General features: G+C 49.3%; 7 protein-coding genes across 7 annotated transcripts; 1 reads left to right on the top strand and 6 right to left on the bottom strand.

Moving 5' to 3' along the window:
* Positions 1-908: 908 nt before the first annotated feature.
* Positions 909-2,982, bottom strand: Rnase_T2_1 (Ribonuclease, T2 family; the record flags this gene model as incomplete). Its single annotated transcript, XM_009542025.1, has 14 exons — positions 909-1,055; positions 1,111-1,338; positions 1,517-1,605; positions 1,662-1,761; positions 1,817-1,921; positions 1,974-2,012; positions 2,068-2,116; positions 2,170-2,201; positions 2,252-2,293; positions 2,358-2,405; positions 2,464-2,524; positions 2,582-2,597; positions 2,654-2,726; positions 2,788-2,982. The coding sequence occupies 14 exons, from the start codon at positions 2,980-2,982 to the stop codon at positions 909-911; spliced, it is 1,224 nt and encodes a 407-aa protein (XP_009540320.1).
* Positions 2,983-3,522: 540 nt separating this feature from the next.
* On the bottom strand, positions 3,523-3,717 carry HETIRDRAFT_166662 (uncharacterized protein; the record flags this gene model as incomplete). Its single annotated transcript, XM_009542776.1, has 1 exon — positions 3,523-3,717. One exon carries the CDS (start codon positions 3,715-3,717, stop codon positions 3,523-3,525), a length of 195 nt encoding a protein of 64 aa, XP_009541071.1.
* A 35-nt stretch (positions 3,718-3,752) lies between these two features.
* On the bottom strand, positions 3,753-6,223 carry HETIRDRAFT_413473 (uncharacterized protein; the record flags this gene model as incomplete). Its single annotated transcript, XM_009542775.1, has 12 exons — positions 3,753-3,843; positions 3,896-4,022; positions 4,081-4,130; positions 4,193-4,197; positions 4,249-4,430; positions 4,481-4,821; positions 4,877-5,001; positions 5,052-5,147; positions 5,195-5,352; positions 5,408-5,590; positions 5,646-5,976; positions 6,032-6,223. The coding sequence occupies 12 exons, from the start codon at positions 6,221-6,223 to the stop codon at positions 3,753-3,755; spliced, it is 1,881 nt and encodes a 626-aa protein (XP_009541070.1).
* A 782-nt stretch (positions 6,224-7,005) lies between these two features.
* HETIRDRAFT_437753 (uncharacterized protein) lies at positions 7,006-8,870 on the top strand. Its single transcript, XM_009542774.1, has 10 exons — positions 7,006-7,047; positions 7,106-7,132; positions 7,190-7,237; positions 7,297-7,390; positions 7,442-7,554; positions 7,605-7,714; positions 7,777-7,976; positions 8,031-8,141; positions 8,196-8,358; positions 8,422-8,870. Exons 1-10 carry the CDS (start codon positions 7,012-7,014, stop codon positions 8,708-8,710), a joined length of 1,191 nt encoding a protein of 396 aa, XP_009541069.1. The 5' UTR covers positions 7,006-7,011; the 3' UTR covers positions 8,711-8,870.
* A 1,051-nt stretch (positions 8,871-9,921) lies between these two features.
* On the bottom strand, positions 9,922-11,628 carry HETIRDRAFT_99524 (aspartic peptidase; the record flags this gene model as incomplete). Its single annotated transcript, XM_009542773.1, has 9 exons — positions 9,922-10,158; positions 10,216-10,334; positions 10,388-10,524; positions 10,589-10,775; positions 10,836-10,861; positions 10,920-11,031; positions 11,095-11,125; positions 11,178-11,275; positions 11,334-11,628. The coding sequence occupies 9 exons, from the start codon at positions 11,626-11,628 to the stop codon at positions 9,922-9,924; spliced, it is 1,242 nt and encodes a 413-aa protein (XP_009541068.1).
* Positions 11,629-13,100: 1,472 nt separating this feature from the next.
* HETIRDRAFT_307723 (uncharacterized protein) lies at positions 13,101-14,687 on the bottom strand (the record flags this gene model as incomplete). Its single annotated transcript, XM_009542772.1, has 9 exons — positions 13,101-13,179; positions 13,242-13,575; positions 13,628-13,691; positions 13,754-13,797; positions 13,858-14,074; positions 14,168-14,242; positions 14,295-14,334; positions 14,387-14,448; positions 14,511-14,687. 9 exons carry the CDS (start codon positions 14,685-14,687, stop codon positions 13,101-13,103), a joined length of 1,092 nt encoding a protein of 363 aa, XP_009541067.1.
* Positions 14,688-15,343: 656 nt separating this feature from the next.
* Positions 15,344-16,890, bottom strand: HETIRDRAFT_468952 (uncharacterized protein). Its single transcript, XM_009542771.1, has 3 exons — positions 15,890-16,890; positions 15,671-15,831; positions 15,344-15,597 (listed from the first exon to the last, which is right to left on the bottom strand). Exons 1-2 carry the CDS (start codon positions 16,815-16,817, stop codon positions 15,749-15,751), a joined length of 1,011 nt encoding a protein of 336 aa, XP_009541066.1. The 5' UTR covers positions 16,818-16,890; the 3' UTR covers positions 15,344-15,597; positions 15,671-15,748.
* Between the last annotated feature and the right edge of the window lie 306 nt (positions 16,891-17,196).

The raw sequence follows: 17,196 nt of genomic DNA, 5'->3' as shown, positions 1-17,196 counted from the left end.
CATCACTCCCATGCCACAGTCTGTATTGCCCTCTGCGCTGGAGGATTGGATGGACAATATGGCGTGCTCGATGCCATTGGAGGCTGTCAATGGGGCACCGGATGAGAGGGAGATTGCAAAGGATATCAGAGACTGTGCAAAGGGATTCCCAGTGCAGTTCAAGCAGCGCACAACCAGCCTTCGACGTGGGAGGATGGATTTAGGAGTTGGTGACGTAGTGTCTGAGGAAACGGCGCCAGCAGAACTTTCCGCAGAACAGGCTGACAATTTTTGGGTCGATCCACCAGACGATGTCGAGGTAGAACATGTCACAGATGACAGCTCTGAGGCAGAGATTCTCAATCTGCCCCTGGATACTTTGCGGGCATACATTATGGACTTTGCCGTGCAACCGATTCATGAGGGACGAGAGAGAAATAAGAGATTGGTACGTCATCAACCTCTTTCTTTCATCCACTAAAAGCACAAGTCTTACTTCACGCTTTGTCAGCTAAGTTGATGAAAAAGCATAAGCATATTTTTGTATGGTCCCTTAGCTCAGTGGTAGAGCGTGTGATTCCAGAATTGCAATCTATATTTCCACAAGGTCGTCGGCTCGACTCCGGCAGGGATCATTTTTGCTGCGAATCTCTAACACATCACAATTGTGGATTGACTCAGGAGAGGTGCACTCTGGGAAATGCAGTGGAACTAGGCATTAACTGGAATCACACGCTCTACCACTGAGCTAAGACGTCTTGTTAAAAGATAATCACTACTTGCATCGATATCGTAGCCAATCTAAGGTCTATATAATAGGATGTTCCTCTCGAAATCACATAATCACAGAAGCGCACGGGCCCTGTGACAAATGCATGTACGGCAAACGTTCAAATAAATGATATCAACACGATTCAATTGTTATCTACTCATGTCGACACAAGAGCGAGCGTGACATGTTGAGATTGGCCATTGCCCGTAACCAACGTCTGCTGGACGGCTCCACTGGGAACTGCACTGCTAGAAAATGCCGTGGATCCACTGAAAGCTACAAGTAGGTCGCTTCCTGACGTGACCTAAACAGAGCCAAAATCATGATATGCTGCTGTCCAGTACATATATGCGACTTACCGCAGAGAACGTGGAAGCGGTTGAGACGCTGCTGCCGCATATTAAAGACGAGCTTTGGACTGCGCATTTGCCCTTGGATGATGTCAAGGTGAAACTCGAGCCTGTCCCGGATATTGTATAAGTTCCCGGTGTCTGCACAGACCATGTACCCGCTGAAAGGAGTCCTCCGACAGCACCAGAGGACGTCAACACGCTGATAGTAGCCTTGGAAGGAAGATCTCCTGGGGCCTGCCACCGAATGAACAACGATGAAAGTGCAAGAGATCAAAGAACCTACAGAGGTGGGTGTGCTAGTCTAATATGACGCACATGTTATGAATCTAATTAGACATCGACAATGTAAACACACTCACGGAAGATGAAGAGGGTGTCTGCAAAGCAAAGTGAGCCAGGGTTTAAGAGTGACATTAGACGTACTTACGCTGCTCACAGGTGTTCCAGACTTGGGAGGATACTTGAGTCCAGTGGATGCGCATGATCCTGCCTCCGGTGCATCTAGAGTTCGGGCTTCAGATGTGACACCTACTATTCGAGCAAGCAAGGAAGCTGACCGATGGCGACAAACTTCCCGTCAATGACAGACCCTTTCAGATGAAAGTACCAGCTGATTTGATTCAGATTTTTTCCATCGCAATCGAGCGCCGGAGTGACCTATTGCTCAGTGTCAGCCTCACAAGAGATTGTACAAGGAGCAGGATGACCTCACCCCTGACTGAGACTTGAGCGCAGATGTTATTTGGGACAATGTGAATGTTTGACTGGAACTCGGAGTTATTCCCTCGGCAGCAAGCCAATCGTACGTTGGAAGCGACTACATCTAGCTATTAAATCTTCGACTGTTCAAGGGAATTGAGACGATTTACCTTGAACAACTTGACGACGGTTTGAAAGAAAGCTACGGCCTGGAACAGGTCTATCAACGGGGGCGCATGAACGCTCTTGTGAATCTGGTCCCACCTCTGCGCCCTTTGCACTTCCAGAAGGAAGGCAGCTGGTGTGCAGCGTGCTGATATTGCTCCATGAGTTCGACTTGGGATCCAAAAAATGAAAACAATTTACCTCATACAAGTTCCGTGCTTTGACCATTCGTGCTGCATTGACGGCGTCAATATCAACTAGTCACATTGGGAACCACTTCTACCTCCCAAAATTGCTCATTATCGCCATTGATGTCAACCCAGTACTGAGATGAGCGTTCAGTTGTGGCTCATTAACGCTGAAAGACAGCCCCAAGAAACAGCACGTACGTCGTCCATAAAGGAAAGGGTGTCGCTTGCTCCCTGACTAGAAAGGAGCTGGGACTTGACTTTCAGCTTGACAGTACATATCTCGTAGCGGAAGTAAGGGCCGCACCGAACTAATGCCCGTGTAAGCACGGCTGGAATCACAGCTCGATTTGAAGGTGCCATCGCAACTGAGGACAAAATCGCGTTCAAGCGCCGCTTATGACTCTATCAATGAAATTACTTACTTGTCTGGCCACAACCCTGCGCACCATTGTCAGGCCGCCTGTGAAATATTAGAGGACTCGCTGATCACGCACCATGAATGGTCCAGCTGTTGCTAGGCCCGGTAGAAGGATTGGTGTCCCAGAACTGAGTCTGCAGCAGCAAGCCCTGAAACCGAGGATACGCTCGAAATAAGTGCTTGCCTCATTGTTCTCCAACAGGAACATACCCCAGGGGCCTCGAAACAGCACAAGTTACTCTGCGCAGTCGTGTTCAGACATGACGTTTGCCCGGAAGTTCCACAGCTGGTGCTCAAGCGCTTGAACAAGTGGTCCAGAGGCCTCGCGAACGTGGTGTTAATAGTGCTAGCACTAACAGCAGCCGAACCAGAGAGGGCGACCCAAAGCAATGAGAGGGAAAACATGATGGAGGGAAAGCAGGCGGACGTAGGCATGGAGGCCAACAACGACGGCTTTTTATATAGTGATCATCGAAAGACTTGACTGTGTTATCGAACGTGCAGGCCAGCAAACCCACATGGAGCAGTATGCTCGAAATAGACAGGTAAGTAATCATTTGATAGTTTTCGTGGGTCGAATTGCACGTCCGATAGTCTGCGTGACGCATGTCAAGCTATTTTCACTGAGCGCTACAGCACGGGGAGTCTGGGGTAGGCAAGGTGAACACAAGGGCAGTGGAAGAAAACATGTGGCACCTAACGACAGAAGCATGCGTCGCGATCCAGAAAGAGGAACGTGGAAATCCGAAGTCTCGGATGGAGTAAGGATCTCTATTAGGACGTCACGCATGTGCGAGGGCCTGAAATTCATTCTGCTACCGCCCATACTCAAAATCATGAAATGGGTTCCAAGGCTGTTCAACACAGGCAAATCGACGTATTGGGTATGGAAATAGTGTACTAAATTTCAACCAAAAGCTGGCGATGGCGCGACCCCACCGTGTCCTATCCATCTTCGATCTTATCCAGAAAGGAGCATGTGGGGCGTACCGACACGAGCCTTATCCTTTGATCAACCAAAAAGATGCTGGCTGATTCTATCAACAGAATCCACCGTTCACGATCGAGAGCCACGAGAGGAAAAAATAGATTATATCCAGAAATACCTAAACATCCGTCACCCCAGGCGGTATGTCTCATGGCTTCAGTACCACTAGGGCAATTCGGAAGCGATATTATCTTGATAACCAGAGCTTGTTCAAGCCTTGGAAGCGACCACGCCATCCGTCAGCATAAAAGAGCCCAATCAGGCCGCTCACGAAGTCCCTGAAAACGGTAAGATGCCGAAATTATGACAGGAGTAGACGAGAAGACTGACCAGCCTTGCGAAAGCGAACGGATCGGGTAGTCCAAAGGCTTCGGAATACCAGTTTGGATAAGCCAAGGCCAACGGTCAGTTACGATGGCTTTAGGATTTGTGAGGGCGCGGAGGCCTTCAGGCCCACCTATTAGATCCGCCGAACTTCGTCAGTCGAGAACCCAGTATGGGCGAGAGGGACTGACCAAATCGCCCATAACCGCTGGCTTTAAATCCTCCAAAGGGCAGATCTTGACTGAGGATAAGACGCAGATTAGAGAGGATGAAGCACGAGTCAAACAATGCAACTGGGCCCACTTTAACTGGGGATAAGATTCAATTATTAATTCAAAAGTAGCGAGGTTACGACTTACATAGAAAACTGCAAAGTCATTCACAGAGACCATCCCGCATTCCAATTGCTTCGCGATGTCTAAACATTGGTTTTGGTCGGGACCGAAGACACTGGCACCCAGACCATATCCTGTGCCATTCGCTATTTCGATAGCATCTTCGATCTCATCATATGGCATTACAACGGCCACCGGAGCAAACACTATACGAACATCAAATTCCATAGCTGCGAGAATGTATAGAATGACATACATTCTTGTTTAGCAACGTTCATATCGGGGGTCACATTGCCGATGACTGTTGGCGCAAAATACGCCCCGCTTTCGAGATATGGATGGCGCAAACGAGCTCCACCAAGCTCAATCTTTGCACCATGTGATCCTGCATCCGTGATTATTTGTTCCAAGACTTCGAAGCGTTGAGACGAAATCATGGAACCGCAATCTACACCACTGCCTACACTGTCGGCCGTCAACGCGGAGCCACAGCGCAAGCCGCTCGCACGCTCAACCAATAGCTGATAGACTTCGTCATACTGTGATGAATGAACAATCACGCGTTCGATACCGATACAATTCTGGCCGGCATTTTGGCTCACGAAAGGGTGTTAAAAACATGAAGAGAGTACGACAGCTCGAAGAAACTCACAAGATTCCACGCATCCAGATACTGGCCCACTTATCGATTTCAGTGCCAGGCAGGATAATTGCGGGATCCTTGCCTCCAAGTTCCAGAGTCACGGGAGTTAAATGCTTCGTGGCAGCTTTGGCGACCTGGCCTCCTGTGAGTGAAGTCTTCAGACCAATAGAAAAAGATGGCCGACCTCGCGGCCAACGTGTTCAGAGCCAATGAACGTGATGTGTTTGATAATTGGGGACTGTGTCAAAGCTTCGGCTTGGGCAGGTAGGCAGCAGGCCAACTAGCACTGGTAAATGTGACATTCTGAAGCAGATGCGGAACTCATACCTGCACTAGCTCTTGATCAAACCCGCACACTTCAAGACACTTGCGGATGACGTCAACAAACCAAGTCGTTGACCAAATCACTTGTTCTGAACACTTCAGAACCACCCCATTACCAGCGAAGATGGCGGCGAGAATTGGTGACCAGGCATTATGCAGAGCTGAACTTGCTTTTAAGAATATACTGTTAGAAAGTTAGAAACCAAAGGAACCTACGGTAGTTCCAAGATACTATTGCAGCAACGACGCCTAAAGGTTCATAATGCACTTGCGACTTCTTATAACTGAGCATGAGGTTGGTTCTCCTCGTCTGTGGTCGCAGATAGCGCTCGCCATGTTGAATTAGCCAATCCATCTTCGAACATGTTGTCAGGATCTCGCCCAGCGCAGCGTCGATAACTACGAGCACGGGCCGTCGTCAGTCGCATGAAATCCAAACAGTACAAGCACTCACGTGTTTTGCCCGTGTCTCGACAAGCAGTCCGCGCGCAAACCTCCTGATGTTCCACCAGCCATTTTTTCAGACTACGTACAACGCGTCTGCGATCTGCGAATGTAGTCCTCCGCCATTCCTTCTGCGCGACAGATGCTTTTTGAATCTTATGTTCAATGTCTTCAACGCTGTCAGCCATGTAAGTCCCAAGGTGATAACCCGTCGCGGGATCAAAGTTGGTGATATATTCGCGTTCCTGGAGAGTATAGGCGGGAAGGAGGGTGTTGTCAGATTTGTGGGATTCGATAGTAGCATTGGAGATCATTTTGCCAGTGAATTTCGGCTCTGCTGCCTGTAGGTTATTTTTGAGCTCGAACATGGCCGAGGATATCATGGTACAAGCGTACGTCTAATGGAGGGATGCGGAAGGGTATCGCTCTGTTTTGAGCATTCTGGTATCGTCTCGCCACTGTCCATATGCCGAAGGCTACGCATAGTGTGAGGTGGTATAATAAGTCGTTAATATTGCCGTCATTGTCTTGATGTTTTGGTTGAAGGGCATCAAAAGGGTGAATTAGGAAAGAAAGGAGAGACCCCATAGTCGTGAGTAGCCTCGAGTTGGCGAACAACAGAAGGAGGGAGAAACGTTGAGACCCGTTGAGATTAGCAAAACACGGTCACAGGGTGACCAAATTTGGGCATCGATATCCTTGTGGACGTTCAGAGCCTGGACCTTCGATACACGACATACCATAGAAGAAACTAGAAGAAACCATTTAACAGCTAAGTTGTGCGGTATACAAAGACATTATGGTAACGCTATTCGCGCTGTTGAATCCAATACAGCATCTGGGCTTGGATGGTTCAAGTTGACGAAAAATGTATGAAGCGATGAACAGTGGTTAGCTGGCAGTCTTTTGCTTTGAAGAAGGGCGGCAGTACAGTCAACACAGGTCTGATCTCACGGCAGGTGGAGGCGCTCGATGCGCGACTCGTACGAGAAGGAACAAAGATGGAATCATCACTATAGCGAGAAATACATCTCGCATATTACTGCAGGGATTGAAGGTACAGCTAGATGGGTGACTGAGCCTGAGAACATGACAACTGCTCCTCGCGATATCAACCAATGACAGAATGTGTTGGGAGAGAGCTCGATCGAGCTGGTAGTTGGGATGAGAGAAAATAGTGAAGATGGGACACTCATGGGTTAAGTAGAGATGATGACAGCGCTGTGGGACTCGTGCGACACTCGTGCGACGTGCATCACGTCATCGCCGAGCTGACATAGTGCCACTGGCGCCTGTTCACCCGCTTGCAACCCGTTCCTTTCACCAGTCTATACATTCTCGCTGCAATTCGTCGTAGCTCAAGTTCTTTTGCCAATATGTCTTCAAGGGAACCATTGTGGTATTGCCACGAAGTAAGCGCTCACCGCCATCGTAACTGATCCGAACTGGGTTGAACGTCTGTGTCACAAGTGCCATGCAGAAATGAGGCCGCTCATGGTCAGTGGTGGTTATGAACACTGGCACCCTAGCTAATGAAAGGTCTCATACATTCAGCTTCCAGATCCACATTGTGCGTCATGTCATGGCACGTTCGTCGAGAAGGTGGTTGTCAGTTTATCTATGCGAATTGCTTGAGGCAATGATCTATGTCGAATCTGTAGATCGAGGGCGATGCAGACGACCCGCGAGCCTTCCAGGCCTCTGGACCAGTCTATGATGATGGGTCCCCCAGTCCCGGATTTGACAACTTCTTACGTGCGTACTATATCCTGCACACAGACCAGTGCTCAGCTCATTGCTGCGCAGTCAATATGGCCCAGCTCTTCAACCCTGGAGGACCATCCCGCCAGCCGACAGGCCCGTTCGATACATCGACATCTACTACGGGAAGACCAAGCAGTCCAGAGCGGCAAACTCTAGTGGGTTCCGCCTCACATAGACGTGATAAGCTCACAACAGAGTCCTGCAGGGAGGGCCAGGATTCAGGATTGAAATTAATCGGAGTGCACCTGGACGTGGTGGCACGCGCAATTTTGTCTTAGGAGGGCCTCCTACTCTCGGCAATAGTAGAAGTGACAGGTCCGTTCATTCTATATGACCCCGGTGATATTCCGTGCAAGTCCTACAAATATGGTCGTTAGCTCACGGCATGAAATCAACGTTGTTAGGAACGATGAGAATGCCTCCATCGCGGGACCTTTGATGGCACAGTACCTCTTGAGTATGCTCGCTAGTCGGTCACCTGGAGGTATCCGAGGCGACCCATTTGGCGGCCTTGGTGTTAATTTTGGGGAAGGAGCTGAAAGTGGTCGATGGGGCGATTATGTGTTCAACCAAGAAGGTGAGCATGCCTTCAATATTTGTGACGTCGTTTAGCTCAGCAGTAAAAATACAGCACTGGATCAGATTATCACCCAAATTATGGAGAATTCCAATTCTTCCCGCCCAGTACCTGCAACAGAAGAAATCATGTCGAAGTTGGAACGTCAGGTGCTGGAGGAAGGCTGTAAGATTCATGTTCTCGTTGCACGAACATCTTACTCACCTTATCTGTCAAAAGCCCCATTACTAGAACGGGACTGCGCTGTGTGCAAAGAGCAGTTCTCTCTTGGAACCGAAGATCCTGATGAACAGGTGGTGGTCACCTTGCCTTGCAAACACCCGTTCCATGATGGCTGCATCACCCCTTGGTTGAAATCCAGCGGAACATGTCCAGTCTGCCGGTACTTATCGTGCACCATTGTTTCGTAGCCCTCGGATTGATCCCTTTCCTCATCCTAACTTAGACATCAACTCATTCCCCAACCTGAACATCACCCACCCGAACCAGGATCGTCGAGCAGTTCTTCTCGTCCCAGCAGCCCCGGCCGCCAATCCGGGAACGCAGGAAGTTCTGGTCAAGGCGGCAGTGGCGGTGGCGTTTTCGGCTCGCTCTTCAACATCATGAGCGGCGGAAACCATGGAAGCAGTGGCGGAAGCAACAATAGCAGTTCGTCCGGCGGTTCTGCGAGATCCCTCCGTCGCTCGTCAGGTGACCGTCAAGAGGAAGACATACCCGGTGGCTGGTGGGAATGATTTTGGTCTCGATTCAGTTTGGATTTCGAAGAAATGGATTGCACGGTCTGGTGACACATTTTTGTAGACTTGTATCTTAGCTCGCACTGGTTATGTACGACTCGAAGTGATATCTTGATATATGTACAGTACCTTCCCTTCCAAGCGCTTGCTGAGCGTGAATACCTTAAATAGCATGAGAACATTCCTCGTTCCTTGCAGCTTTTCTTAGGCATCAACGCCATAAGGAGGCACTCCTATGGTAACAATCAATTCAAAACGTACTTCATGATTGACATCCATATCCGCGATCTCTGATTATATGGTGCAATAGACCGTATCCGAAGTGCACTTTTCTCTACACTTAAATCTTCAGTAAATTTCTCTTGCCCAGGAACAGCGCGAAAGCACTGCGGAAGATGCCATGACTAAGTTCCTCTGTAACCAACCTCACTTAAACTCGGGTGCCGTCCTGCATCATCCTCTCCAGTTGTATAGCTCGAGCATTCTATTGTCAACTGTCTGCTCTCGTTGACTGCAACGTGACCTTATTGAAGGCATGTCTGTTGATCAGATTACTTGGTTGATTGGTGCATGACCTGAACTTGTAATGAGGCTTTCTGTGCCATTTTCGCCTATCGAGTTAGGTAGGAAGCCTTGGAGTAACAGAGTTTCGGATTGTGAAGATGATTTGGGGAGGGAACTCATGGGAAGGGCAAGAAAAGGAAATTTCTTGTTTATGAGTCTGCCTCAAGCCACTGCTGAAGCTCAGGGTTGTTGCTCATGTCATTCATGACACAAACAAGCTCTGGGCTGGGTCAGTCAGTGTTTTACAGAGCACATCAAATACCGCAGTGCGCAAGCAACCGCACCATATATGTGTCTTAGAGCCTGCATCGTAGCGCTTGAGATTTTCACGTATTCAGGGGTACAATCTCACAACTAAGTGCGAAAGAACCCATTTCGGATACGGTCAAATATTCAATAAGCTTGTCCTGATCTGTCGGCACATTGCTCGAGCACAAGCTTTCGGCCCTATGCTGACGAGCTGTCTATCGCTCTGAGGCTTCTCACATGCGCAGTAATTTAAAGTGAGGCTCGGATCGTGGTATAACGAGGCTATACAGGCGACAAGATGAATGCGTGATTTCATCTTTCATGTCCAACCAATGACCACAAGTCCAAGTTTGGATAGGAGAGGAGGCCTTCATGAACACGTTCATTGATATTGTCTAATTGGTAGTTGCCTGCGTAAAAGAGGTCGTGGCCAAACCGACACGGCGGTTGGCAGTGTCAAAGACAGAGTAGAAGCGCTCGAGGAAGGTGAAGCCGTTGATGAAATCGAGACCCTCGCCAGAGTTCGTTCCAAGATCACCAACAATAAGGTAGACGTTTCCGGCAGTGCCGCCGATTGCGGTGTTCAGAGAGCGGGGCCAGATCTGGGCGTTGGCTGTCAATTCAAATGTAGTCTAAAATGTAGACGAAGGTGAGTAGGGCGCGTTTGTGAGGCACGTGGAACACAGTACCCCGCCGATGGTGAAGAACAAGCTCTGGAGGTTGTTGAACTGCGCTGTCGTCAAGCGGAGAAGACCGGTGTTGTTGTCTTCCACGGCACCTGTTGCCGTCTGGTAACGCTTCAGAGCATCTATTTTGGAGTATCAGAGTTGTACAGAATCTGCAAGAGTAAATTAGACCCACCAGAAGCAAGGAGAACAAGGGTGGTGCCGGTGTCAACGATACCAGCAGTTGTCGATAAAATGCTCGTCGAGGTGCCGTATTGGACGGACTGGTTGATGCCCCAGAATTCGCTAGCAGGCGAAGTACTTGTGATTCCACTGCGAAGCAAGAGTCAGCTGGGTAGTTTACAGAAGACGCGCCCATGTCAGTTGATCCACTTACGTGAATGTGATTGATCCCGTGAACTTGCTGGAGTCAGTTCCACCAAATGTCAGCTCGCCATTTTCCGAAGTCTCCGTGGTCGTTGGCTCAAAAGAAACGGCGACCAAGTGACTGGTGATGGTTCCCTGACTGAAGAGGTTGTCGGTTACAGTCGGGATTGTCGTCGTCGTGGCCGGAGAGAGTGTATCTATGATGACAGGAACGTCATTTTTCAAACCAGCAGTCAGGCGGCATGATGTGTTCATACCGAGTGTCAAGTCGACAGGACCAATGCTGTAGGGAAGGTTCGTTAGGATGGGGATATCCACATATATGTACGAGTCTTATCTACCCCAAAATACCATCGAAGCCAGTGAAGCCAGTTGAGCGGGAAGCAACACCGATCGACTGCTTGGAAATAGTCAAGCCTGAAGCCAAAGATACTTGATCTGTGAATTCCGTGCCTAAATGAGGATGCATTCACGACCATCAGATCTATATTTGCGACGTGCAAAAGAATAAATTACCAGAAAATGACCCAGAACCATATGTCACCGACTAAAACCCGTCCTCGTCAGATATCCGATGAAAGCTCCATGGTGACACTTACGACACGGTTTGAGGTTTGAGTACTAGTACTGGTCTTCACATACGCCTTACCAGCGCCTACCCATGTGTTGGAAGACCCCGTATCGATGAGCAGACTATCTAACGTCAATAGGGTAAGCTTCACATACAAGATATCATGCGAAAGACGCTGTCTTACAGGTAGTCGCGGGGCTACCCACTCCAACAGAGGCGGTGTACACCACCGCTTGGTTCTCGACAGAAAAACTGACCACTGCATCCTCGCTTAGCTGGATACCGCTGAGTTTCGCCTCGGCCCGTGCACGCAGAGCTTTCGCTCGCGCCTGATCCTGTTTGAGGAGATGTGGGAAAGACGTCACATTCACGCTCTTCGCGAAAGGGAGGGAAATGAGAGAGTCGCGGATCACAACGGGTTTCGCCCCTACAGACAAGGAGATCAGGAGAAGGGAGGTGAGAGCGGCAGTGGGGAACATGACTGGCAGGGAGGTGAAGCGAATCAAGGGAAGTGAACCACAATAGGACCACGACGTCCCCAGTCAACCTAGGGTCTGCCTTTATAGCCAACGGAAGACACACAGATCCCAATAGTTCCCTTCCCATACTTGCATGCTATACCGGGAGCCATGCGGTCCTAGACTAAGATACCCACACGGTTGCATTTGCCTGCTATTGCGCCGAGTCGATGCTCATGTATGTCATAAGACGATGCGCATCACGTGCAGCATTCAAAGACTTGATAAGGATTTAGAAACCCTTCACTGATCGGAAGTCTCTGAAGCGAATCGGTAAGAGTGTGGGGATAGATAGGTGGGAAAAGACAGCCCATACGGCAGCTATGGACATGCGTCTTGCGAGACGAGTCCGATAATCAACGCATCGCCGTAAGGGCCAGGTTCACATTCCAACTGGGCAGGTAGCCTTTTTTTCGCTGCTTGATTATTTTTTCGTACCTGTAGAGGGAAGAAAATGATGACCAGCATCAACAGCCACTATTGTATGACATATGACCATACACGCCATCGATTGTTCAACTTTGAATCAGGTGCGGAAGTTTGATACCAGCGAGAAGGAGCAACGAAACGATGTTCGTGAGGCTGTCGCAGATCACAGTGCAGTGTTCCCGCTTGTAAGCCTAAATTGACATGCGGAATGTTGCGCTCGGCAAAAGGACAGTGAGTGGACTGGTGATCGACTTGACTTTGACAAAATATTGTAGGAGAGTTGCTTATAGAAGTGAGGAGACCCGCGTCGACTTTCTGTAGAAAAGGTAGGCGCTTGCAAGTGCAGTTCAATTGCATCACGCCTGAACGGGCACAAACAGCCGATTACGACGAGGTTCCAAGAACGTGCCTGACATTCCTGGAGAGCGTAAAGTTAGACTTCGTAGGCACTTGCTACCGCATCAATAATTAGTCCACTACGAAGAAGCAAATAGCACGTACAACTTCACAATCTTGACGTCGGCATGCGATCTCGACTTGCAAAGGAGTGCTTTGATGACGCCATCGAGTGATGAAGCAGAAGCATTCAAAAATCGTTTGCGAGTTTGTGAGTTCGCGAATCTAACGGAGACGGTCTGAAGGAAGAACCAATCATCGGCGGGAACACATTGTACCATGCGCAACAATCGCAGAGAGCCGTAAGCATCACAATTGTTGTGGTGAGAAAAGATGGGGCAGAGCCGTTGCTTTCCCAGGAGATCCTTGATGTGGGAAAAGGAAGATCATCTAAAGTACTCACATAGTCGTTAGACAACGAGCACGCTGTCGCAAGGAGGTTTGCACAACCATGCGGATGAAACATGCCACAGGATAACCCTAGAAATCATGAGAGTCGCAATAAATTACTGACCTGCAGAGGAAATAGGGCCTGCCAATCTGAGGTTGAACTATAAAATCATCTGCGTTATGAAAAGTATACCATACACCGATTCGTGTCTGGCGAGTCATGATTTCCCGAGGCCTGCTTTTAATAATTCGACAGCCTCCTCCGCTGCTCCCCACGATTGCTGGTACCCTGCCGGCCTGAAGCCGAAATTATATCAGACGACATTGACACCCGTAATTCATAGAGGGTTCATGCTTACCCAAACCCGTATGCGTGGATGACCAGAGCGTTGACCGCAGCATCCGTTGAGGTTGGAATCAGGCCTCCCTTCGCGGGCATATTCATCCTTTGTGCCTCTAGCCGTGGGCCACCTTCACGGGCCGGCCTTAAGCCAACGTTGTGGCTGAGGACGCGGGTCTGTGGATGATTCAGGGCAGGGAAGAATTTTTTCGCACGCGAAAACATGCGCTCCGCAGTAGGCATATCAATCGAGGTATCCCAATCATTGGTCTGAAAGGTACCGCCTATGAGGACCATACCATGTGGAGAGGGTCGAGGAATGAGATAGATCGCCTCGCTGCCCCTTGGCGGATCTGTTACAGAACAGTATATCAGTAGACACCCTTGGGTTGGCAATCTACTCACTAGGTATCAAAGTGACGAAATGGTCGACCTCTGGTGCAAACACTACGATAGTTTGGCCGCGAATCTTTATTATCGTGGACAGCTCAGGTAGAATCTCAGAAGCATATGCGTGACAACCGCACTTACCGGATACATTTTAACATCCTCCACGCCTATCAATGAACGTGCACCTAAATCGGCGTTGCCTCGTTATACTGTGTTGTAAGCTGAAATAGTTGCGTCAAATTTACCAAGTCCAGTGGCATTGACGACCACTCCTTTATCGCCAGCTAGCGTCCCTGCTTCATAGAGAGTCACTAGCCGACGCCTCACAAACTTCACACCGCGAGATGCTAACTCAGACTTGAGCCATAGAAGATAGATTCCAGGGTTGATTGAGACAGTATGGAATCCAACTCCACTCTTGACGTTCGATGGTAAATATGCCTCAGGCGTTATGAGATGGAACTATGAAATAATGAGCGCAAGATGACACACGCGGATTGCTCAGCTTTGAGGAAAGCTTTGATACAGCGCTATAAACAAATGCAGATAGCTCACATCTCGTACAATATCTTTCCACCATGCTTGACTTTCGGCGTCTTCTTGTTCAAAATACACCTTGGACGGCAGCCTCTGTTCATGTGATCAGCGAGCCATCGTTCCTCTCGTATAAATTCGAGCATACCCGGACAAGGCCAGTAGGTATCATGTCCCACAACTTGTCGCTATTTGACACACAAAATATTAGATCACTTCATGAGATCCCCTTGTACTTACAAGGTTCGCTTCTCCCAGCGGTGCAATCGCTCATCATACTGCATCGGAGACCAATTTGCACCCTGTCTTATGACGTGAATATAACCCGTTGTCTAGATGTCCTGTCAGACGTAGTGATGCTCACCGCCCATGGACTCGCGAAGGCCTGGCTGTCAAGATCTTCTGGCATGTCTCTTGCCACAACGGTCACCCTGTATTGTTGAGCGCTGGTTCCTTCTGTCAATATGTGCGCAATTGTCAGACCAATAACGCCTGCTCCGACGACAACAACGGAAACTGGTTCGTTGATCGAAGTAGACATTGTAGTCTTGTAAAAGAAGAATTCAATCGCATGCAGTCAATCGATTGTCAGATAAAGATAAGGACATTCCAATGACTACGTTGGGGTTGTTGAAGGAGAATCAACAAGTCGATGGCTTACAAATACTTCCCTCTCGGCTTCGGACACCAGGGCCGAAAACTAGCCGAAATGACTTTGACTCAAAACACTCTCAAAACCGAGCATTACCTTGCATCCGTGCTTAATCGTACACAAAGACCAAGGGAGACTCTTTTTTTTTCTGCCTTTCCAACATCTAGGGTGATGTAAACACGAAGGAACACAAGATTGAAGGATGTGGGGCCAAAACGTGCAGCTTCAGGTATGTGGCTTCGCATCTCCTCGCATTCATTCAATCAGTTGTGATTTCGACTATATCAGGGATTCATTATCATCTTGTTCGATGGCGCAATGGCCATCGTCGCTATCTACTCCTTCCTCTCGACGGTTCTTATCTCGGGTTTCTCCTTGTAAACGCAACGACAGTCATGGTCTGGGGAAATATGCTTCCGGGGGATCAATTCCTCTCACTCGAGGAGCTGCCCAGCGGAACACAAGCCTAAATCTCTCGAACTTGCCATGTCTTACTTATATAGTTCTTGACAGTGATCTCGTTCGCATTATCCCCGCGCGCAGTAGTTCATGAACCACAAATGCCATTTTCATGAGGTATCCTACATTCACCGATGAACTTCTACTGGTTGTTCTAATCGTACAAGATACAAGTCCGGAATGGGGGACTGGAAACACTGCGCCGCAAGTTTCCGTTCAAAAAACAAACATAATACCCTGCTCTGAACCCGAGCCGAATCGAAGGATTGGGTGCAGAATAGATATCGAAGCGGAAGAATACTCTGCACGCGAATTCAGGCACCCGACTGAAGACTCCCTACTGATAATGGAACGGTCATCAACTGGTCGTCAGCCATATGAGTCACTGACCATGTAGAATGCGAAGGACCCACAATCTTCGATGGCCCTTTTTTAATTTGTTGGACAACATAGGGATCGATCGATGGAGGTTTCAGACGCTCAATCTTATCCTATCCCCAAAGGACAATCTTCGTGAGCACGACACGCCCCTGTCCGTCCTGATTTGCGACAAACAATGCACCGAGCCGAGTCGCTATATGGCCAATATAGTTAGGGCTTCGACTAGCCAGACAACCGCAGACCTTACGAACCATCAGCAAAGCCGTTCTCCTCACATGGAGTTGTCACGAGCCCAGCTGCGCACAGCGCAGTACGTACTTGACCATAAGTGCCCCTAAATAAAGCCTTGCCGTTCCCATCTGCGTTCCATTTTGGATAGGCCTTGGTCGTCGAAACGCCATCCGGCGTCTTCGTATCTCCCTCGATGCCATCTTTCGCGCTCTCGGGCGTGTCCATCCCCGCGGCGACTACCGCATCTGCGATTGTCCTGCTCAAAAATTTCAGCTTCCTGAGGGATGTCTTCACTGGGATGACAGGGATCTCGTCACGGGCTTGTGGACCAGGAACTGCAGCGCCGGCAGTCTCAGCGTCGCTTGGGAAGCGAATATAAAGCCCACCCGTGCGCTTCGCAAATCGGTTGAAGATAGATATATCCGCGGGCTGATGATCAGGTGCGGGTCGAGACTCAGGACATACGAGCGTAATTTGCGAACTCGTAAAGGACGATCCCAACGGGGTCCCTGGATTATGAGGAAACGGACTCGACTTTGCCGGAAGAGAAGTGATCTCCGCGCTCTGGTACACATATGCCTCGCGGTGATTCTTCTTTCGCGCCCAGCTGTTTGAGATGCTAGCATTGCGCCGATGCAATGGTCTCATGTTTGCGTGGGTCTTATCGTCAATGTCAGAACCAGCGGTGTCGCAAGGAGGAGCCTTGGATTTATATCGGAAGAGTTTCATCGAAGCGCTACGCACAGGGCCGGGGAGCGATAGAGGGGGTCTGAGTGACCGCACAGGCGGTGCACTCGCATTGGTATCCGAGCGAGAAAGGCTCGAGAACGGGAGGGAGGGCAGATCGAGGTTAATTGTTGGTGTAGGCATCCGTGGATATATAGAGACATTGGTAAATTCGGCAACATAGGGGATGCCGTAAGGCGTGAAGAATACCTCCCCAGGCATTGCTTGATTGAGGGGCTGGATTACCGGAAAGTAAAATTAAGACGAATGAAAGATACGCCCCGATGCCGATGTCGGTGGGGGTATTGAGATCCTAGTCAGGCTAGCCGGAACAAAGGAAGGCACCAAGGCGGGGAGGTTAGCCTCTGGGGCCCTGAGGCCTGATACTTATAGAATCGAGCGGGTTGTTTGTTAGGGGTCACTGTGGCCTCAAGCTCGCACGCCCACGCCACGCCCGGAGCCACGCTTCAGCCTTACACTTCAGTAAGGCCACACAACGACGCTTTTCTTCTCTCGCATTCTCATAGACAGCTGACGAGCATACTTTTATCCATTCTCAATTTCGCTGCCGCGCTCGCTACGTCCGACACTTTTTTCGTCC

Source organism: Heterobasidion irregulare (genome assembly GCF_000320585.1).
Source record: "Heterobasidion irregulare TC 32-1 unplaced genomic scaffold scaffold_01, whole genome shotgun sequence".
NCBI lineage: Eukaryota > Fungi > Basidiomycota > Agaricomycetes > Russulales > Bondarzewiaceae > Heterobasidion > Heterobasidion irregulare.
The sequence above is the reverse complement of the archived record's forward strand: the minus strand, read 5'-3'. Positions and strand labels throughout refer to the sequence as shown.